This window comes from Ambystoma mexicanum, chromosome 2p (assembly GCF_040938575.1).
Source record: "Ambystoma mexicanum isolate Mex_15411 chromosome 2p, UKY_AmexF1_1, whole genome shotgun sequence".
Lineage (NCBI taxonomy): Eukaryota > Metazoa > Chordata > Amphibia > Caudata > Ambystomatidae > Ambystoma > Ambystoma mexicanum.
Window position 1 is genome coordinate 721,324,260 of NC_090923.1, and position 22,894 is coordinate 721,347,153.

At 49.3% G+C, this 22,894-nt stretch overlaps 1 protein-coding gene across 8 annotated transcripts in view; it reads right to left on the bottom strand.

The window, feature by feature from the left end:
• The window catches only part of RYR1 (ryanodine receptor 1), a 946,449-nt gene that overhangs the window by 4,477 nt on the left and 919,078 nt on the right, over positions 1 to 22,894 (bottom strand). For all 8 annotated transcript variants that reach the window (XM_069644325.1, XM_069644324.1, XM_069644319.1 and 5 more), the window contains 2 exons: positions 13,736 to 13,800; positions 1,105 to 1,205 (listed from right to left, as the gene is read on the bottom strand). In XM_069644325.1, the coding sequence (XP_069500426.1) occupies positions 1,105 to 1,205; positions 13,736 to 13,800 (166 nt within the window). The remainder of the gene's footprint in view (positions 1 to 1,104; positions 1,206 to 13,735; positions 13,801 to 22,894) is intronic.

A 22,894-nucleotide genomic window follows, 5' to 3' on the forward strand; every position in this document is an offset into this window, starting at 1 on the left:
AAGGATAAGATGTTACAGTTGATTAAGGTCCAGGCCATTTCCACATGATTTTATTTGAACTTCCGGTTACTGCATGGGATTCACTCCTTCATGCCACTGGACACGTGTGCAGTTCTAGTAGGAGCCTTAGTGACCAGTCACTTGGACTACTACAATGCACTCCTGTGGGATACTTCAGAACCACACACTGTTCATCCCTCTGACTGTTGTCAGACCAGAGGAGATAAATGATTTTCTGTCTTGGGATCCAGGCTTTGCAATAAATTAGAACATTCTACTCATGACAGCACATATTATTCTAGTGGCGGCCCCCGTTGAAACAGCAGCTGTTCCAGCATAGCTAAGATTAGTAAGTAGAGGCGATTTGATTTCACAAGGCCATATATAAATGTTCCACCTGACTGGCCAACTGAGAGAAACTAATTTAAAACATTACAAAGGATCTTCTTTTGCTTGTTCCACCCACTTGGCTGTCAACTTGATCCATCCACAATCCCTTGAAACATGTGTTTCACATTACTCGCCTCCCACCTACCCCATCCCCTGCCGGAGTCACAGTTCCTCTACTTTTTTTGGCACACTTCTATCGCTGCCAATAAGCCAAAAGAGAAGGTCAAACAAGCACTTCAAACAGCTTCCAAATTCATGTAGGGATATCACAGAGCAGTCAAGTGCATAGACATCAAAGAGCAGTCAACTGGCAATCATATAACATACTTCTGCAGAAACTAGATGGCTTAAAAGTGGGCACTGAGAAATTACAGAGCAGTAAAGGGGATCAAAGAACACCTTTATAAAGAAAATCTCCTGTGTAAGAGTAGCTACATAGAGATACAATGGAAAATAACTCACAGAAAATCAACAAATAACACAGCCACACAGTACGAACTGTAGCCATATATCATAGTAGGTCCCTGACGGAGATCAAGTAGCCAATAGTTAATCAATCAGCGTTCTTCTTGTAATCTGGTTTCAAGCTCATATATGCACTGTGTTCTGTATTCCGTATAACCGTTGGGTGATGTTTTTAATATGATTCTTACTCTGACCTGGGGATTCTGATAGGACCATCACTGCCCCCGTTCCCCATCATTAAGTACTCACATGTAATTGGCCAAATTGTGTTCTTCCAAGGTGTGTGTCTCAAAACCATGCGGCGTTGTGTCGAAATAGTCACTGCCAATGCCGCAGATGAAGCATTTGGTCTGTAAAAAAAAGAACAGGTCATTTCTGGAAAGAAAGGAAAGACTGAGCCAAAGGGAAGCGTGCAGAGGGTAATGTTGAGATTTCGAATGAGAAGTCAGTAGCCTGGGAGGGATGTTATTCAGTAACAGTAAGAGGCAAAAAAGTGACAGTAAAAAAGGACAAAACCTGGAATAAATATACGGGGGGCAAACATTAGCAGGGGGAGGTGTTGACATACATGTCAAAATATTCTTGCAACAGGGCTTATTAGGGAGTAAGAAGACCTGGGACAGTACAAAAACACTGGGGCAAAAGGAAACTTATCTGGGAGAATGGGATAATAATTCAGGGAAAAACACAACCACTGAAGGGAAACGGAGTGCTGCAGGAGGGGGAAAATCATAACAGGAATAGAGCAAAAAGCCTAGAACCAATTGCAAAAGATTACTGAGGAGGTGCAAAGGAAATATTTGATTTGTTTTTTAAGGTGCGTACATGGAATAAAACACTGCATGCAAAACAAATGGACATACCAGTCCACAAGGCTGTTATTTAGGAAATAAAACCCCTCAGGTGGGCTTCACGGGATGGTAACAGCCCAGGGATTCAAGCTATAAGTGTGTGAAACCTTAGGGTATTCTCCCAGCAAAACCTTGAGAATCCCGTATTCAGGTGGCCAGGGAAGGGCTGACGCTCTCAGATCGCAACCGGGGGGTTGGACGAGCGAGGGCGGGTCACATGTGTAGGGGAACCCGGGGTTGTGTTTGGAGAAATACCCCAGGGGAGACGTGGTTACTACCGGGGAAGAAGAAGAGGAGGATGATACCCTTAAGACCTTTGTAGGATATTCCAATTCTAAACCCCCTCCTCCCGATAAATCTTCTGTGGCCAAAGCCTATAAAGCATCTGTCTTTCCCAAACCCTGTAAGAACCCAACACCCAGTGTCGTGGGAAACTACATCTCCCAAAATCCCTGTCTTTCTATTACGTACCCAAATACTCTCGATCCTTCTTTTTCACATCCCTCTGATTATTATTTCCCACGCTCCCAACCAGCTAAGATCAAATACTACCGTTCCCACCATCCCCCCAGTTTATTTCACAATCCCAGCTATTCCCGTTTGCCCCACAAACTTTGCAAATCCCGTCCCTCTGATCGTCACTTTCTGAACCTCTTCCCCACAAGGATAAAAGGTGGAGCAAGAGAGCGCAGGATGAGCAAGGTGAGAAAGGCGAGCACGACGAGGCAGCTAATCAGGCGCAGCAGTTCAAGAGAAGGAGAAAGGCGGCAGGAATCGAGAGGGTGGCGAGGAGAGAAGGAACAAGTTACTTACCTGTAACTGTTGTTCTCCAGCATGGGGTCTGGCATGGATTCACATGCTCATGAATATTCCCTGTCGTCAGGCTGGGAATCCTCGGTAAACAAAAAATCAGTATCAGTTTCTGATCTGTCTTTCTTAGTAGTAACCAATCACTGGTCTCTGGGTCATACTGCCCCCAGCCAATGACTGCCCTCTCCATAAGCCCCTCCCCTGGCAGCCATCCTCAGATTTGGTAGCACGTAATCTACCAAGTGAAGATCCGCAGAGGGGAAGGAGGGAGGGTTTGCATGTGAATCCATGCCAGACCCATGCTGGAGAACAACAGTTACAGGTAAGTAACTTGTTCCTTCTCCAGCATGGGGTCTGGCATGGATGATTCACATGCTCATGAATATAAGAATACATAGCAGTAGACACATGCACAACCACGGGAGGTGGCAAGGCTCAACATTAAGCATTACATAAACTCAACATTAAGCATTGCTTACCTCCTTACCAGGCCCACCTTCAGGCGAACAGGTTGCGCAGCACTGCTTGGCCGACTCTGGACTCCTCCCTGGAATCCCGGTCGATGCAGTAGAATCTCGTGAAGGTGTGCGTCGACCTCCATGTAGCAGCCCTGCAGATGTCCAGCAGGGGTACACCAGACAAGAACGCCGTGGTAGCAGCGATCGCTCTGGTCGAATGGGCTCTCGTACGGCCGGGCAGCAGTCGGTTTGCCAACCGGTGACAGTGCATGATGCAGCCGGAGAGATATCTGGAAATGGAAGCCTTCGAGAGGGCCTTCCCTTTATTCACAGGTCCAAAGTTCACAAACAGTTGTGATGTCTTCCGAAAACTCTTTGCGGTCCACGTAGAACTTCAGCGCACTAGCTACATCCAGCGAGTGCAAAGTCCTTTCGGCCGGCGACGAAGGTGACGGGAAGAAAACTGGTAACACCAAGGGCTCGTTGAGATGGAAGTCCGACGGTACCTTGGGCATGAAGGAGGGGTGCGCCCTCAGCACCACCCTCTTCTCGTGAAAAGTCAAGTATGGAGGCTTGCAGGATAGGGCCTGGATCTCTCCCACTCGTCGTGCGGAGGTGATGGCCACAAGAAATGCTGTTTTCCACGACAGGAACTTCAATGGTGCCGAATGCATAGGCTCGAAGGGCGCCCCCATGAGCCTGGTCAGCACCACGTTGAGCTCCCATGCCGGGGCCGGAGCCTTCACCGGTGGGAATGAACAGAACAGTCCCTTCATAAACTCCTTCACCAGGTGATGAGACCACATAGATGATCGTCCCGTACTTCTGGTGTAGCGGGAGATCGCTGCTAGATGTATTGTGATGGAGGCATGAGCCAGCCCTGCCCTGGCTAGCGACAGCAGGTACGGCAGCACTTGAGGGGCCATAATTCGCAGAGGGTTAATCTTCTGTGCACGACACCAGACAGAGAACCTCTTCCATTTGTGTCCAAGGCACTTGAGAGTTGAGGACGCCCTGGCCTTTGCAAGTACCTCCTTGCAGTCTGCTGGGATATCGTACCCTCCAAACTCTAGTGTTGCAGGAGCCAGGCCTGCAAGTTCAGCGACCCCGGGTCGTGATGGAAAATGGCGCCTCCTTCTCTGGAGAGAAGATCTGCGTCCGTCGGTAGCTTGACTGGGGGTAACGCTGACAAATCCAGAAGGTCCAGGAACCAGATCTGCCTCGGCCATGCCGGTGTGACGAGGATCATCCTGCACCGGGATCTCTTGAGTTGGTTGACGAGTCGCAGTAGCAACGGCAACGGAGGGAACGCATACAGGAACAGGCTGTCCCAGGGGAACGAGAAAGTATTGCCCATGCTCCTCGGCTGGGGAAACCTGCTGGTGAACATCTGGCACTTGGAGTTTGTTGCCGTCGCGAACAGGTCGGTCTGGGGTTTTCCCCATCGTCGGAAAAGCCAATCCACTTGGTCCTAATGCAGTTCCCACTCGTGGCACGAGCGCAGCAGCCTGCTGAGCAAATCAGCGATGGTGTTCTTAATCCCTGCTAGGTGGAAGGGCACCAGAAACATCCCCTGGGCAATGGCCCAATGCCACAGATCCTGGGACTCCTTGGATAGGGCCGGGGACCTGGTTCCTCCCTGCTTCCGGATGTAGAACATCGTGGTGGTGTTGTCGGTGAAGATCCTCACCACCTTGCCCTTGAGGGATGGGAGAAACGACCTGAGAGCCCAGAACACTGCTCGGAGCTCCCGGATGTTGATGTGGAGTGACCTCTCCTCCGGGAGCCAAAGGCCTCTTGCGTGAAGATCTCCAGGGAGGCATCCGTCATCATAGTCTCCTGGTGTGCTGGGGTCTGAAAGTCTGTGCCCGACGCGAGATGCGCGCTGGTGCCCCACCACCGAATAGCTTGGTGAAAGACCTCGTTGAGCGGGATCTTGTCTTCGAAGCTGCCCGCCACTTGCATCCAACAGGCGTCGAGGAACTCTTGTAGAGGGCGCATCCGCAGCCTGCATAGGTGCACCAGGTAGATGCAAGAGGACATCATGCCGAGAAGGGACTTGATGGACCTCACCCTGGCCACATTCGTGGCCAGCAGGCGCTGCACCTTGCCCAGAATGGCCTTCGTCCTTTCTTCCGACAGAGAAGCCAATTGTGTCACAGTATCAAGCTTTGCTCCCAGAAACAGTGCGACCTGTGACGGAACCAGGTGGGATTTGGGGAAGTTGATGGAGCATCCCAGATCCGTGAGCAGTTTGACGGTCTTTTCTGTGTGCTCGACGGCAAGCTCCCTTGTCCTTGCTCGGATGAGCCAATCGTCCAGGTAGGGGTAAACGTGGATCCCCTGCAGGCGCAGCCGCGTCGCCAATGGTGCCAGGCACTTGGTAAATACCCTGGGCGCTGACTTCTATTCGAATGGCAGGGCCTTGAATTGGTAGTGCCGTCCTTGAACTACGAATCTGAGAAACTTTCGGTGTCCTTTTAGAATGGGGATGTGGAAGTAAGCATCCTCCAAGTCCAGCGACGGTAGGAAGTCGCCTTCCTCCAGCTGTCCCAGCATGTGCTGGAGGGTGACCATCCGGAACGTCTGGGCCTTGATGTAGCCAACCGCCTGTCTTCTTTCTGACGAGGAAGTATCTTGAGTATACTCCGGAGCCCCAGAGCCTCTTCGGTACGAGCTCGATGGCACCCTTCTTGAGCATCGCTCTTACCTCTAACTGCAGTTGCGGGATGTGCTTTTCCTTCCTGGCCACGGGAGGAATGCGGGGGCACTTCTTTAGAAATTCGAAAGTGTGCCCGTGGGCCAGGGCATCCAGCACCCAATGGTCGGTGGAGATGGACTCCCACACGCTGACCAATTTCGCCAGCCGGCCTCCCACCGGGGTGCTCAGGTAGGGGCCCGACGCCACGGCCACTTCAGTCCTGCTTGGCAGAGGCCTTGCCGCCCTGGCGACGGCAAGGAGATCCTCCTGACTTGCCGCGCCCTCTGTAGGCCTCTTGCGACGAGGAACGGGCTGTCTGGCGGTACATAGACGAGCCACTGCCGAATCCTTTGGAGGCACCTTGCTTGCCTCCGGAGTTCCGAAAGGGCGGCCGTCGTTGCTGCAAAACTCCCAAGGCCCGAGCCGTCTCTGTGTCGGCCTTGATGGCCTGAAGTGACTCATCCACTGTTTTCCCAAACAGGTTGTTCCCGTCGAATGGCATGTCCAAAACTCTGGTTTGCACGTCCTGGCGGAAATCTGTTGCCTTGAGCCATCCCCGCAGTCGCAGGCAAACATTGTTGCCCAACTGGCGGAACCCGGTGTCAGCGATGTCCGTGGCCACCGTTATGGCGTGGTCCGACACCACCTCACCTTCCTGCAGGATCTCCAGGGCCTGCGCCTTCTTGTCGTCCGGTAGGAAGTCCAGCAGGGGAGCGATCTAGTACCACAACTATCTGTCGTAGCGGGCCACAATCGCTAGGGCGTTGGCTGCCTTAATTGTCGCCGCCGCAGACGAGATGACTCGTCGTCCCATGGCGTCCAGTTTCTTCCCCTCGCCATCAGGTGGGGAGGTTGAAGTTGAAGCCGTCGCCCCCGCCACTTTCTTCTTGGCCGCCGCTGAGACGACCGAATCCGGGGTCGGCTGTGCCCTAAGGCACAAAGGGGCAGAATCGGGGACCCGGTACTTCTCCTCATACCGATCTCTCTTGGCAGGTGTCATGGACGGGTTCTTCAGGAGAGCAAGTCCCTCGTCCCAGATGTCGTCAAGCAACAGCACCGCGAGGACCGTCTTCCTCTTGGCCTTGGGTCGTTGATAGAGGAATCCTTCCTTCTTCTGTTCCTCGGGGCAGAGCTGGAAAAGCTCGGATGCCCTGGCAATCATGGCGTGGAAGGAGCCAATTGCGTCGGGCGGGGAGGCCCGAGGGGGTGGTGATGGAAGCCCATCCCGTCGTCACCACCGTCATCATCCGTCTCCGTTGTGGGCGTATCTGTTCCCGTGTCCTCCCTAGGATCAGGGGAAGGAGATGAGGGCTGGGCGGGCCGCAAGGGCTGTAAGGGCGGGGGGATGAACTCTCCTCCGTTTGTTTGGAGGGCTTCCCGACGGGCCCGGTTCTGCTGGCCCGGTTCTGCTGGGTCGTCCGTTGGGGGTAGAGGCAACCTCGTACTTATCTCCGTGCATAAGGTTTGGATTGCCATCAAAATGGCCTCCGAGTTGTCCTGAGGCTCGGGCACTGGTTGCGACGGGTGCGATGGTTGCTCCTCCTCCACGGGAGCCTCGTCGGCGCCACCGTCGCTCTCCACGTCCGCCTCCTCGGGATTCCTACCGTGGGACCGGACCTCCTCAAGCCTCTTGTTGAGGCCCTTCACGACTTCAACCAGCTCCTCCTCAGAGGCTGTATCCGTACCCCCCCCTTTTTTTTTCCACCGGGGTCTTCACAGGGTTCTTATTGATGGGCTGAAAAGAGGATTCCGTCCGCGGTGGCAGGGAAACTCTGGGCCCCGAGGTCGCCTCCACTGGTGTAGCCTCCACAGGCTTCGCCTGGGCCGCCACGACTCCCTCGATAGAGGCCTTAGCCGGGTGAATCAAGGCCTTCACCACCTTGGGCGCGCTTGAGGCCTTCACCTTGGGGGGAGGGTCACCGCCTCGCTCCCCCTCGGCTGACTCCTTCGAGATCGACCGGGACTTCTCCAGAAGCTTACCCGAGTTCTCAGACTTTCTCTTCCCCGAGCCAGAGCGTTGGCTTGTGGTTGATGGCGTCGGTGAAAGTGCGCCCTGCCTGGCAGCCAAGGAGCCCGACCCTTCGGCGCTCCCGGTGCCCGCAGACTCGTGGTGCTTTGCCTTCTGTTGGGCCCCCATCGCCGGAGCGCCCTCAAAGGACTTAGAAGACCGCTCAGACCTCTTCTTCTTCTCACCTGCTGGGCTCTTTCCTTCCAGCCAGTTGGTGAGGCGGATACGCCGATCCTTCATTGTCTGTTCCGACATGTTCTTGCAAAATGCACAGTCCTTCTCCACATGCGTTTTGTCTTTGTGAAGGCAGTAGAGACATCTCAAATGCTCATCCTCCTTGAAAACATTCTGTAATCCGCATCCAGGGCAGTTCTTGAACAGCTTGGATCTAGGCGTCGAGCTTCCCTTGTCCTGGGCCATGTCCACGGGGTAGGCCTCAGATCTTCTGGAATCCTCCAAGAAGCGTAACTCGACGAAAACTTCGCCCTTGAGGGGCGTAGAAAATTCCGAAACGGGTCCCCGTTGATCGGAAGTAGAAACGGTGGAGCTTGAGGCTCGATTGACCGAAAAAAATGTAATTAAACTCTTTGAAAAACGCAAAACGCAGTAAAAGCTCGAGAGCTAAAGCACGAGGACTCCCAAAACTTGAACGTCCGGTAAAAATCTGAGGATGGCTGCCAGGGGAGGGGCTAAGGGAGAGGGCAGTCATTGGCTCGGGGCAGTATGACCCAGAGACCAGTGATTGGTTACTACTAAGAAAGACAAATCAGAAACGAAACTGATACTGATTTTTTCTTTACAGAGGATTCCCAGCCTGACGACGGGGAATATTCATGAGCATGTGAATCCATGCCAGACCCCATGCTGGAGAAGTGACCTTGCCCTTTTCGTCCCAGACCAATGGAACCTTCGAGGAAGAAAGACTAAGACCTTAAGTACAAGTGTCTTGCAGCAGATGTCAACGGTACACGGGGCAAGCCTATGCCGATATGCAGGAGCGAGGGAAGTCAAAGGGGAAACAATGAGAACCGGGCTGCGTTGAGTGAGAATCGCAAAGTTGCAAGTTTGAACCACGTTAAATGAACTGTGAAAGAACTGTTAAAAGTTTTAAAGGGGAGACCAGCTGCAGAGGAAAGCCAACACCATGTGGGTGCTAACTCCAACGACTCTGGTCGATCCCCATCTAAGCGAAACTACAGATACCAGAAGGCCATAGAAGAGCCACCGAAATAGGTCAAAGTGGTCATACTGAGGGTCAAGCAAAATCCCTGTATAATCGAAAGACTTTGATCTACAAGCTGTGTGAAAGAAACAGAAAGAGTGAACCTGACTGAGGAATGCCAATGAGAAGGGGCAAAGTCTAAAGTTCCAGGAAACAGTGTGTTGACAGATTTGAACCCGACCGAGGGATGTCCACTATGAACTGTTTGAAAAGATATTAAGAAACTAAGGGGAGAGAAAACCCGCTAAAGAGAAGAGAAAGCCATAGTGAACCCGAAGGAGGGAGGCTGAGATCAAGAGGGGTCCAAGCCCGACCGAGGGAGATCCAGGGGTGAAGCAATCACCCAAGTACTGGTAATCAAGAGGGGTCTGAGCCCGACCGAGGGAGATCCGGGGGCAAAGCTATCATCCAGAGCTCATTGAGAAAAGAACTGATATGTAAATTGAGGAGTATGATAAGTGAGGGGTCAGCGCCCAGAAGAGGGGGGGGCCAAGGGTGGAGAATTCTCACCCTAAGTGAAACCAAGAAACAAACTTTCATTTGTTGATGGAACTTTTGTTTTATTATTTTGAAGACATCAGGTCCTCGAAGGCAAGATACTTTTAAGTGAAACGAGACTTGGCCACCGACGGCCCTGATAGCTGAAAACTGAACTGTCATCTCGTGCTGGGAAAGCTTGAGAGTGTGCTGTGCTCAACAATCCCACCTTACCCCGTGGGGAAGGGAGACGCAGGCTAGCGCATTATGATGTATTATTTGCGAACACTTCTTTCTTTTCTTGAGAACTATCACACACCCCTTTTTGTATTAGTTGTAAAAAATGTTAGTATAGGCTCTTTATTTGAGACAAAGCCACTAGGACTGCCTTATTTTTCATTTGATGGTTGACACTTGCTCCCATCTTAGATTTAGGTTTAGATAAGGCGTTTTTCCAACCTGCATACATCATTCATTGTTCAATAAACACCCTTGAACTGTGATCATTTGTGTCTATCTTGTTGTCACCATGAGTTCCTTACATAAGCCATAAAGAAGCAAGGGCCATAACAATGGGCTCTAGTGCAGTTACCGGCAGTGAAGCCAGTGGGAGGGGATATTATTGGCATTAGCACCCTGAGTATTTGCTGAGAGAAATGCATCTCTGTGAAGTAATGGTTCGCAGCGATACTGTGGTGCTGCAACACCAAGGTAAGTGGGGACCAGAGAGGGAGAGGAGAGATGGGGCAGACAGGGGACTGGTGGGGAAAGGGAACATGGCTTGGACTGTGAGATTTAACCTGCCTTTTAACCAACCTTATTAGTTGCTACAACTTCCCCAGGCACTAAAAGAAAAGTAAGCGTTGTACTGTTTTCTGGAAACAGGCAAAATACGAAGGAGACCTCTGTCCCCTCTACTGAAACGAGGGACACCAAGGTCAGAATCCACAGAGCGCAGTGGATACGTGCTACAATAATAGGGGAGTTTGTTAGCAAAATAAGGTGCAGCCATGTAATGTAGACATTTAAAAACCAAACAATGTGACAGAGTCAAGGAGGAGCAGGGACCTTTCCAATCTTGCCATAAACCAGAGCCTATCCTACATCATAGGTGGGGTGAGGGAGTAGGGGGTAGGAGAGGCAGTCCCTGATCCCCCTGAGTAAGCATTGTGCTCAAAACCATTGGTGCCACTGTCTTTCCCACCTTGCTTTTCAGCCTCTTGTCTGGCCAGAGTCCTCTGTTTTACTCTTCAGGACCACAGTATCCAGGGGTCACCATTACCATACCAAAACAAGCCGGGCATGTGGAAAAGCATCCCATCTGCGAGTCTAATCCCACCAATGATCAAGTCGGGGCCTATCAAGCTGCAGACTGCACCCAGCTGGGACAAAGAGGTCAATGCAGGAAAACCCAGTGACCCTGAGTTGGCAAAACTGAGAAAATGCAGACAAAAGAAAATGGGGTATGGCCAAGAGAGGATTTTACAATTGTTGCTGGAAAAACCCTGACCCTGGGGAAAACCCAGAGAGACTGGCCCAAGTGGATAGGTGACACGAAAGAGCAATGGGAAGGGGGAGGAGATGAACATCAGGAAAGGCAGGAATATAAAAGCCCCGCACTCAGATCCATGGATGAGGGTAGGGGTTTGGGTGCGGTTAGGAGGAGAGGTGGTGGACAGAGAGACCAGGCGACAGAGTGGAAGGTGGCGCAGAGTGCTGAAAAGGTGGAAAAATTGTATGAGCGTGCAGGTTAAGGTATTGAGTGAGCGAGAGTGGTATCAAGGTTTGAGAGACTAGTGTTTGTAGTGTATGTGTCCTAGTGTGTGAGGATAGAAGGGTTTGGGATAGAGAGTGAGAAAGGAGGAGTGAGTGTAGATTGTGGTAGGTAAGAGGTGCAGGGAGAAAGAGCGCGTGCGAGAGGCAAATAATAGGAGGGTGAGAGTAGATATCGAGGAGGGAGGAAACGGTAGTAGTAGGGGAAGAGGAAAAAGGGAGAGGGGTGAGGAAGAAGTGTGTGAAGATCTGAAGGAGAGAGACAGAATGAGTAGCAAAAGAGAGAGAGAAGGGGAGGGGGACATATAGGGAGGGAGGAGAAATAGAGTGGAGAGCGATATAGAGGACTTAGGCTGATGGAAAGGTGGGGAGAAAGAAGGAGAGGAGGACGTATTGGGAGAAAGCTATGATAGAGCAGAGATGGAGATAGAGGACCAAATGAGTGAGAAGAGAGAGGCGCTGAGAAAGAAGGGGAGTTTAAAGGAGAGAGATGAGGGAGAGGAGAGTGAGAAAGAGAGTGCAGGACTACGAAAACATCATCCAATCACCATTAAAACCCGTCTTGGGGAACCATCAGAGTAGAAAGCTCCAGAGGGAGGATCATCACAAGACTAGGTTAGAACCAGGCAATAAGTGTTACCTTTCTCTAGCCTTGCACCACATCCTGTTGGGGAATATGGACGCCTGAGCTAAGGTGGAGGAAGCCCATGGGGAGGATAAGGGAGAGACTGGGGACCCTCTTCGTCTGACCTTCCTTCCCTGATTCAACTTTCAAGTCTGTGGCATTTATAATAAGATACCTAAACTCCACACCTGAATCCTCGAGTTATTGAAGCCATTTATGACAACAGAAGATCATAAAGATAAATATGCTGTAAACAGACAACCAATGTCGTTTTCCGAAGCAGTGGGGAGATAGAGCCAGTTCTATTGAGACCAAAAATCAGCCAAACTGCAGCTTTTTGAATGAACTGAAACGGCTGAATCCAATATGCAGGAAGCCATGTATAGATGAAGATGTCATAGTCAAGCTTAGAATAAGCAAACGCACCCGCAGCAGCATGGTGAAGCAAGTATCTCTGAATGAAAGAGAGGGCAAATATACTCTTTGCGGTTTTGGAGGAATTTAACCTATGCTCATTGTCATTCATCCTGTACAAGACCCACTCCAGACCAGAAGTAAATTCGGACTTCACTGCTAATTTGGTCTAATTTGGGCAAACAGCATGGGTTTTCCTTGGGCACCCTACAGTCTAACACTTCTGAAGAACGGTACTGTCTCATTTGGACTTGCTGCTCCTGTTCACTCAAAATGGAGCAGAACCAATCTTGCATGACTCCCTGTACTTGTGCCAACCTTGACAACTGGTCCATGAGAAGCTGTTTATTTATGGCCCCCCAGGGCCATAGAAACGTTTAAAAGAATGAAGAGGAAGAGATGCCCTTCGTCAGCCTGGGAGAGAATATTACCCCAGACTGCGGGGATGAATGTTTTGGTACTATACTTTGGCGTGAAAAGAGATTGAAAAGTATCCGGTCAGCTGGTATGCTGCAGGAAGTACTGCAGATGGCACGTCACCACCTTTTTGCAGAATTCTGGGCATCCGGGGGTTGCCAGCAATTTGATGAAAGTTATTGAAGATGGAAGGATCTAAGGTAGGATTTTTTCAACAAGCACATAAGAACTGCGGAAGGACAAAATTTGTGAATAAGGAGAAATTATTACATTTGGAGACCGCTGGGGCAAGAGCACTGACATATGCTCTGACTAAACGGCGATAAGCAGGAGCAGTACATCATCAGAGGCAGTCTCTTTCAAGGCAAATGGGTAAGAGAAACCATGTTTGGTGGATCCATGGGCATGGCAGAGAGATTAGAGACTGACTCCCTCCCATACCACTTGTGTGTCTCTAATGTTTTGGGAAAACCATAGATTTAATGTTTCACACACTTCCCATTGGTACATGAAGGGCTAATAAATCCTCAATGATTTCAAACATTTCTTTAAGTTTATATATGGCAATGGCTAGTTTAAGCTCCTTGCTTTCTCGTAGCTTTCTCGTAGCTGTTCTGAAAAGAACCAAGGAACATTTTTCTTCTGTTTAAAGATGGCCACAGATGGCGGGGAGGGGGGATGATGGGTGGGGGGGGGTCGGGGTGTGTGTGTGTGTGTGTGTGTGCGTGCGTGCGTGCGTGCGTGTGTGTGTGTGTGTGTGTGTGTGTGTGTGTGTGTGTGTGTGTGTGTGTGTGTGTAAAAGATGAAATGAAGACTGGGTCAAAGCAGATGCAGGGAAAACAGCAAAGAGTAGCAAGGTGGGTATATTGATTAAACAGAGTGTCAAATCTTGACAAAGGGAAGCAGCAAATGATTGACCACATGTTGGGCAGCAAAAGAATTCATAGAAACAGAGAAGGGAGCCAGCAGCGGTTGCGTGGACTGGCACACTATTGTGCAAGAGAAAAAATAGGTCATAGAAACAAGGAAAATAAGTGCTAAGTGGCAAAGGAAGATCTATTTCTGGCCCAGTTTCTAATCAGAAACGTGAAGGGGTTCTTTAATTCTTGGAAAAAATGGTTTACCTCCATATCTTCCTTCACTTGTTCCTGTTGGTCTCTCAGCTCTCCAAAGGCATCGATGATCAGACCTAGAGAAAGAGGAGAAAATAAAACATTAGAGGGGAGATAAATTAGGTATATGTGAGTGATATAGTTAAAAAAGGAGAGGTCGGTATGTGGGAGAGGAAGAGATTGGGAGTAGGTAAACATTTGAGTGATTCAAGAAGGCAGCCTTTTTCAGACTAGGGAGAAAGTGTCAAAGTACAGAAGGAGAAAACAAAACAAGAAAATAGAAAGAAACATTGACATGGTATAATCCAGAGCCCTGGATACTGTGTTTTATATTTTCCCATGGGGCAAATACCAGTTAAAATAGAATTGCCAGCATTACTGTTTCTATGGATACACAAAAGGGGTGAAAACAATCACCAGCGTTGTTCAATGGACCATCTTGTGCTCTATCTCCTTCAAGCTTCTCATGTGCTAAATGAAATTACCAATAATGAACTCAGACCCAAATAACCGGACCGACAAAGAATATGGCAAAGTACTACCTCATTATCAGCATAAAATAAAGTAGGGCAATCTGGCAAACCACAAACTGTATTCCACGTACTCACACTTCAATTTTAATTACACAAAGGTTTTATACCTCAATGTACGTCAGCTATGAAATCATCCTACGTGGCAAACTAAAACCTATTGAAGGGAGGGATTGGTTAATGGAACATGTATAGCTATATATCATATAAGTATTAGTAATATTACTGGATGTCCCTTATCTAGTAGGTATGCCTTGAACCACCTCTGAATATGTGCAATACAGAATAGCAACAGTGGGTTGGCCTGTGCAACATTGTATAGCATGTTGCTACATAGACACTCTGGTTAGTTGGCATTATCTCCCAACCTTGTACTTTTGGCTTGTTGGCAGCACGTAAGCAAAACTAAACTCAGGTGCAGAGAACAACGTCTGACTACTACCCACTTTCCCAATTATAGAAATTAGAAAGGTTTACAGCCTAGAGCGGCAACTGGCGGGTCCCTTTGTTGTCTTTGGATTACGTATTATGTAAGTATTTTGGGCAGCAATCTTAGATCCACTTTGTCCTGAGGCTGTCCAGAACACTGATTAGTATATTATCCTGCAAAAAATGGATCCTTCTTTGTTGCGCTCAAAACAGAGATTCCTAAATGATGAAATGGTACAGTTTTCTTGTTCAAATTCAATTTTATTTATCAATTAAATTGAATTGTATTCATTCAATATATGCCTTGATTCCTAATTCCAATTACATTGAATTATGTTCATTCAGTCGGTTCTTTGTAGTCTTGAATTATATTCATTCAATATAACCCTTATTTTACCAGATTTACAGAAATTCATTCAATTTGTTCTTGGGTGGATAGATTTCTTTCATTCAATATTTTTGCAATTTAACATTTGTTTGCTTCTTACAAGATTTGTTTGTCAATGATCCTTGCATTTGGCCTCTATTACTTCATAGAGGTGTTATTTGTCTATTTTGTATTTGTTGTTTGTTGATCATAGAACCTTTTTCTCTTGTCCTTACTCTTGGTCTCTATTACTTTCTCAATTAATCCATCATCTCTCATCGGTCAGGCCCCAAGCAGAGGCTTCTTCTTTATAGTTTTTTGTTGTTGTAAACTTCTTTTCTTTCTTTTGGCAACCAGGCATTATACATTCTCAAACAGTGAAAGTGAAACAAGGACAGCAGCAAATAAATCATTAACCTATATCCACTCAGTACATTCGTCAGGGTCTGATCCCTTTGTGCTTGGTTGATTCTCAGGGAATACGGATTGCCACTGTACTTCAGTACATGGTTCCCGTCACACAGATCCCTCTCCCAACCGCTCCACAGCCCAGTAGCTCCTAGCCGCATTCCATTTTCAGTTCCCTTTTCGTAACTAAACACAACCCCAACTTTGCATGCTTCCCCTCCAGCCCCATCCACCCCAGACCTCTGGGTCCACCTCGCCCATCCCTTCCTGTCCGCTGCTTAAGTCTTGCTCCTCTGCTGCCCCATTGAGCTCAGGGAGGCCTGTCGACCGAGGTTGCAAACATCTTCTGAACTAGTGTGTTCCATGCCGTTACATCCCCACTGACCTCCCGTTGTCCTCTGTACACCGCGCTATATCACACCACCGTCTCATTTTATGTCCATTTCAATAAGCCCGCCCACCATGCTGTATGAAGGGACCTTCCACTGACTTCCATGCTAGCGAATCCGTTGTTTGGCCAAGACACAAATAAGATCTTCATCTTTGTCAGATGGGATTCCCAGCCCAGCCGTGTGAACAGTCCCACTAGGCATGCCTCAGGTGACCACTCCTGCATTATCACCCCTCTCATGACTCTGCCCGCTATGTTCTGCCAGAAAACCTTGATCGCCGGGCATGACCAAAACATGTGTAAAATCCCTGCTGATTCACTTTCGCATCTGGGGCATCTGTGCTCCTCCTCTCCCGGGAACTGCGAAATGGCTTGTGGGGTCCTGTATGCTCTATGCGTGACTTGTAGCTGCGTCTGCTTAAATCTGTTGTTCCTGGACACTTTCTTTGTGTATACCAGCACTCTGGCCCATTCCCCATCTATGAAAGGGAACTTCAGGTCTCCCTCCCATTTGGTTCTGGTTCTACGTTATTTCGCCGAATGATTTTATATCGTGGGACTTTTCATCGCCACCCTTTCATCGCCAAAAACTCTTTTTTTTTATTTATGAGAGGGCTTTGCCTGCCCAAACCCCCCCTTACTTAAATAATCATACGCCAAACCGCACCAAACACCCCACACCCTGTAAAAAAGTTTTAAAAAAAAGTTTTTGGCGATGAAAGGGTTGGCGATGAAAAGTCCCACGATGTCAAATCATTCGACGAAATGCGTGTATACCTTGGTTCTTACCGTGAGCCTTGTCTGACTGAGTGCATCTAGTACAATCTCATAAAGCCTTGAAATTGGGTGCCGCCCTTCCGCCACATCATAAAGCACAACCAGCATAGCATCCCCCTCCTCACCCTTCTTCAGCCCATCTGTCCTTGGCTACCTTTATCAATCAATGGTACAACAAAAATTGTCCTTTACGAATATCATAGTTCTCTGGCAGTACAGGGAATCCCACCCACTCCCCCTCCTTGTATGTCTCCCAGAGTGATTATCCCATGGGATCCCCAGTGGAACCGAAGGCCGCAAACCTCCCCCCGTTTCCTCCCGCAGATTGCTGTCAATGGTATATTTGAGGAGTATGGGTCTCGTTTCCGCACCATTCTCCACATTCTGCGCCAAATTCTCTTTCCCAGAGTTATAACCGCTGATGTCTCCTGCAGACTGGCGTCCCCCATCCAGAGCACCTCTTTCAAGTAGTATGGGCCAGTCTCGTCCCGCAGCAGCCCTGTGTCCAGTGAGCCTTCATCCGCTAGCCAAGTGTGTGAACTGCAGTTGACCAGCCAGGTAGTATGCCTCGAAGTTCGGTAGCCTGGTCCCCCCGTCCCTATAATCTCTGCTCAGTGTGCCCAGTGATATCGTGATATCTTGCATCTTCCGCCTCTCCAGATGAAACCCTTCACCAGTGAGTTCAGGTTTTGGAAGAACTGGCCCGGAATATCATATGGTATATTAACAAAATGGTACAGAAGACGCAGCAGTACCATCATCTTTAGTATCGCGGCCTGGCCCATCATAGACAATGGTAGCCTCCACCAGAATTCCATGGATCTTTCAACGCCCCGGAGCGCGCTCAGTGTGTTCCGTCCTAGGATCACGGTAAACATCCACTCCCAAATACCTTAAGACTCCAAAATACCTAAAGGTCTCCACCGCTCACTGCGATCCCAGATTCGGTAAGCGCCTCTGTTCCAGCCCTGCCCGGTCAACCAATGGGAATACTCTCGACTTCTCCTTGCCAATGGTTATGCCTGATAGCCTTGAAAACCTGTCCAAGACCTCCAGCATGTACGGTAGGTTTACCATGGGGTTCTGCACATGAAGCAGCACGTCGTCCGTATACAGCGAGATCACGTGTGTTGCTGCTCACTGGTATACCTGCTTCTTTAAAATCTGCACTGAGGAGGGCAGCCAAGGGTTTTAGCGCTAAAAATGAACAACATTGGAAGAAAGCAGACACCCCTGTTTAGATCCCCTGCCCAGTTCCCATGCCTCTGAAATGTGCTTTGCTGTTTTTACCCCGGCCATCGAATTCTTGTATAGCAGTTGCACCCATCGTAAAAAACCTGGCCCTGCCCCAAAGCACCTCAAACCCACATGCAACCATTCCCACTGCACCAAGTCAAGCGCTTTGATTGCGTCTAGTGAAGCCACCACATACTCTTCCTCCGCCTCGCTGGTTTTTTCAATTATATGATGCATGCGCAAATGCCAAGATGTGCTTCTACCTGGGACATATCCCGTCTGGTCAGAGTGTACCAGAGCATTAATCACTCCATGGAGCCTGTTTGCTAAGAGCACAGCCAGAACTTATCATAGAGAGTGGTCTGTAGGAGGCGCAGTCAAGCAATGAATTACCCGGTTTGAGTATCGGTACAATAGTCAACTTGTGGACTCGTAGGCAGCAGACCCACTTCAAATGCCTCTTCCAGCATCTGCAAGAGGTGCAGCGTCAGCTCGCTCAATTATTCTTTGTGAAATTCTGCTGGGAGGACATCAGCCCCCAGCGTTTTGCCTGTAGGTAGCGAAAGTATAGTTGCGCTCAACTCCTCCTCTGTCAGTGGCGCATCTAACATATTCACTTGTTCCTGCTTCATGCCTGGCAGCGCTATGTCCATCAGGGTTTGCTCTATTTCTGCAGCGTCCCCTCCCCCGCTTGCACTGTACAACTGCTGATAGAATCTGCCAAAGGTTGCATTAATTTCACTCTGGGCCCGCCACTCCTCTCCGCGGCCATCCCTGATGGAGCAGATAATTCCCCTCTTCTCCTCTGCGTGACACAGCCAGGCCAATACCCTCCCGGGCTTATACCCACTTCTTTCCTGGTATCTGGTGTAATCATGTTTGCCCAACTCCTCCCAGTATGCTATACAGGCCGGTCGGAGCCTAGTGAGTTCTTCCTAACACCTTCCTGGGTGTTCCCGCCCCTCTGCCAATGCCTCATCTGTGCCGCTATGCTGGCGGTACTGTGCAGCAGCTCTTTTTGAATGTCCCCATGTTACCAATCGCCTCCCCTCTCAACACCACCTAAATGTTGGGCAAAGAACTCCCCTATCTTCTCCCCCATGTTGGCCATGAACTGCTCACGAAGTAACGCCTTCGCTCTCAGCCTCCATGTCGGAATCGGGGGCTTATCTGCGGCCCTTTGCCATGTCACGACCATCGGTGCATCGTCCGAAAGGATCCTCGTTTTGTACTCTGCTGCAAAAAATGTGCCTAATGTTTCATTGCCCGTAAGCATATAGTCTATGCGTGGGTTCCAATAAGAGGAGTAGCCCCTCCCTTCCCTGTTCAGCTCCCTCCATATGTATCTCAGACCCAGCTGCCTCAATGTGACGCTCAGTGCTTTTGGCGGTGGTGTCCGTTTCTTGTGCCTATCATCAGATCTGTGCAAGGTAGGGTCCAATGTACAATTGAACTCCCCCCTCGATATCCACATGGCGCCCCTCTACAGAGCCAGCCTGGGGCCAAGTGACTTGAAGAAAGCGGTAGCATCGTGATTGGGGGGGGCATATGTATTTACAATGCAGATCTCACTTTGCTCCAGAAACTTGTGCAAAACTACCATCCTGCCCTCCTTATCATACTTACATTCCAGCAGCCTGAAGGGTATCGTGCGAGCCACCCATCTAAGGGTGCCCCAGGCATACGCTGAGTAAGTTGAGCAATACAACTGCCCTCCCCACTTCTTGGTGATCGTTGCTTGCCTAGCCACAGTGAGATGTGTCTCCTGCAAGACGGCTATGGGTGCCGCTTTCCCCTTCAAATATGTTTGCACTCTGTTCCTCTTCACAAAACTGTTTAGTCCCCTAGCATTGCAGGTGACGACTTTAACTGTGCTCATTCCAGGCATCAGTACCCCATTCCCTTAAACATTCCCACTCGCCTTACACCACTTCCCACTTCTTCGTTCCCCCCGAACTTCAGTCCTGGTCCGAAACCTTCACAGCCCAACTGCGGGGACCCCATCTTATTGTGGAGCTTCAGCACCCTTTTCTCTTAGTGCTCCTCCCCAATATTTGTCCACCCAATATGGCGGTGCAGTCTTGTCAATCTATCCTGTTCTTTTGACACGGTCAACCATGCCATCCTGCTCAATCGCCTCCAAAACAACCTTGGTATTACTGATCAGGCTCTGGACTGGTTGACCTTCTTTCTCACTGACTGACCGTCTCAGGTCCAACTGGGGTTTTTCCTCGCTTCTATCTCTCTCTCTCTCTAATTGTGGTGTTCCTCGGGGGTCTTACTCTTCCTGGCTCTTCAACCACTACCTGGCACCTCTTGCCCACCACATTGCTACTTTCTGCTCCAATTTCAATGTTATGCGGATGACACTCGGCTCTCTTTCAGGCTCCCCTCAGCCTTCTTCTTTCATACCAGACTGTCTGGCTGCAATTCAGGAATGGTGTGCCGCCAATGATCTCCGCCTTAATGCTAGTAAGATTGAGATCCTCCTCATTGTGACACCTGCTCCCTCCTTTCCCCTCTCTCTCTGGCCGCCCACTCTGGGCCCTCTTCCTGCTCCTTCCTGTGAGGCTAAGAACCTTGGTTTCATCTTCGACTCCACCCTCTCTTTCTCTCCTCACATCTCTGACGTCTCTAAGAAGTCAACTATCAGCTGCACCTCCTCAGAAGTATTCTTCATTTACTCACTTTCCGCCAGAAGCTCACTGTCTCCAGAGTCTGGTCCTCTCTAGGCTGGACTATTGCAACAGCCTCTTTCTAAATCTTCCTGCCTCTACACTTCGACATTTACAACTTATCCAGAACAGAACGGCAAGACGTGTCCTTGGCTTCAAGCGCAGGGATCGTATCTCTCCAGCTCTGAAATTTCTTCACTGGATCCCTGTGGCTGCAAAACCCTCTGCATCGTCCACAAGGCTTTCTGCTGCCTGGGACAGCTCTACCTCCAACTTTCTCTTCCAAAACATCTTCCTTCTCGTGCTCTCCGCTCATCCATCTCCAACTCTGAGGGTCAAACGCTTCTCCAAGCAGAGAGTTGGGGGCAGATCTATCTCCTCGGCTGGGGCCTTCCCCGGAAAAGCCTCCCTGCCTCTCAAACGTGAGCAGAACCACCTTTGGTTCCAGAAGAAACTCAAGACCTTCCTTTTCGCTTCTGCTTTCTCTCTTCCTCTCCCCTGCTGATGCAACTGACTGCTCTTCACACTGGTCACTTGGTCACCCTCGGGCCCAGGCTCCTCCATGTCGAGTTGCCTTTGCACTGCCCCCGGACTCCCCAGCACTGAAGGGTCTGTATCTGCAACCCTACAGTCCCTTCGGTCTGCACTTATGAGCCACACGCTGGCTGCACTTGTGGGTTAACTGCACTTCACCTCCCCACTGGCACTTCTCCCCTTCCCTCTTCCCAGCACTTGCACGATCTGAATGACACAAGGCCTAGTAAGATTGTTATTTTGTCCTCCCTTTGTTCCCCTCTCCTAAACTTGTTGCGCCTAGAAACACGTGTGTGTAGAGGCGTGTTATAAATGCCACATCCTATCATATCATAACTAAGCTCATCACACCAGAGAATCTCTGCGCATTCATGGCAATGCCTGACATTGGGTATTTTCCCTCATGGACACAGAAACGATTTGCTCCAGTGTCTACAAGGAACGAAAATGCCTTGCCTCCTATTGTTACCTTGACCCATGGTTCCTCTTGGGAGTCTGGTGTCACTGATAGTACTAAACACATCAGGTGGCTCTGTGGGCTGTCCTATTGTGGATATAAATCCATCCATGTACCTGTGAAAGGAATTCCTCCTACCACAGTCACACTCCCTATTCTAGGTGTGGGTACTTAAGTGACTCCTGCATTCGTATTCCATTGTGGTCCCATGGCCATTTGTGTCTGTACTTGCTGGGTTTGTATCTGTTGTGTTTGCATAGGCACTTGCTGTGGTTTCCTTTGTGACGGTTACATTTGTATTGGAGCTTGCTGTGTTTGCGGCACTCGTGTCTGATTCTGCGTGTGATCTTGGGCATACTACTCCTGTGGTTCTGTATTGTATTGTGGTCATAGCCCTTCCCACCTCTTGGAGTTTGACAGTTTTGCTGCATGCCCTGCTACTTCTACACATTCTGGCTATATGTTCCATCCTCTCACAATTCCAACATTGTTGTGGCTGTCTGCCATTAAATCCTCCTCCTCCCCCCTGAGGGTTTTCAAATCCACCTTGTCCTCCCTAGGTTCATCCCCTCTCCCTCTTGGCCAAATATTTTACCCACTCTCATCAGTAGGGTATACTACATTGTTTTCCTGTGCTGGTCGCATCGTTTGGGTCATCACACCTTCACCACTCATCAACACTGTTCCCTCTATAGCTAGTTTGGACAATTGTTTCTGAACTAACTTCACTTCCTCCTGCTTTCTACTCTCAGCTTTCTTCTTATTCTCCTCCTTTAACAATCAACAATGATGTATGATAGTCAACTGTATTTCTGGCTATGGCTTTGCTTCCATCCCTACCTGTTTCTTCATCTGCCATTGCACTGGCTCGGGCAGTCCCTGTTTTATCACACAGTTCTCTCGTCTCGAGACAACATCGCTCTTGAAGTTCTTGAATAAAGGCAACAGGATCTTCATCCTCACCCATTTTCCTAGTCATGAGCGCACCAATGTCTGATGTATCAGTATATTGTACTCTGAGCACCCGCCACACATTTGCTCTGCAAATATTAAATGGCACTCCTTCGTGTGTCGTGTTTTTTGCAGTCACACCTGCATACCCTGCTCGCTTCCAAAACTCACCAGCCCTCTCCCCTAGAATGGCTGCCAGCAGGCCTTTTATGTCACTATTGCTAACGTCATTCCTGATGTCATTCTCTCCAACTTATAAATCCATTTTCCTTCATCTGAAGTTAAACTAGGCAATTTACATTTCAAATTATTCTTATCCATTTGTGGCCACAGTATATATTGTGGTCGACTTCCCCCTGTCTCTAATAATGGGAATTGTGAAAATTCTGGTCAGTAATCATACCTACCTGCAATTC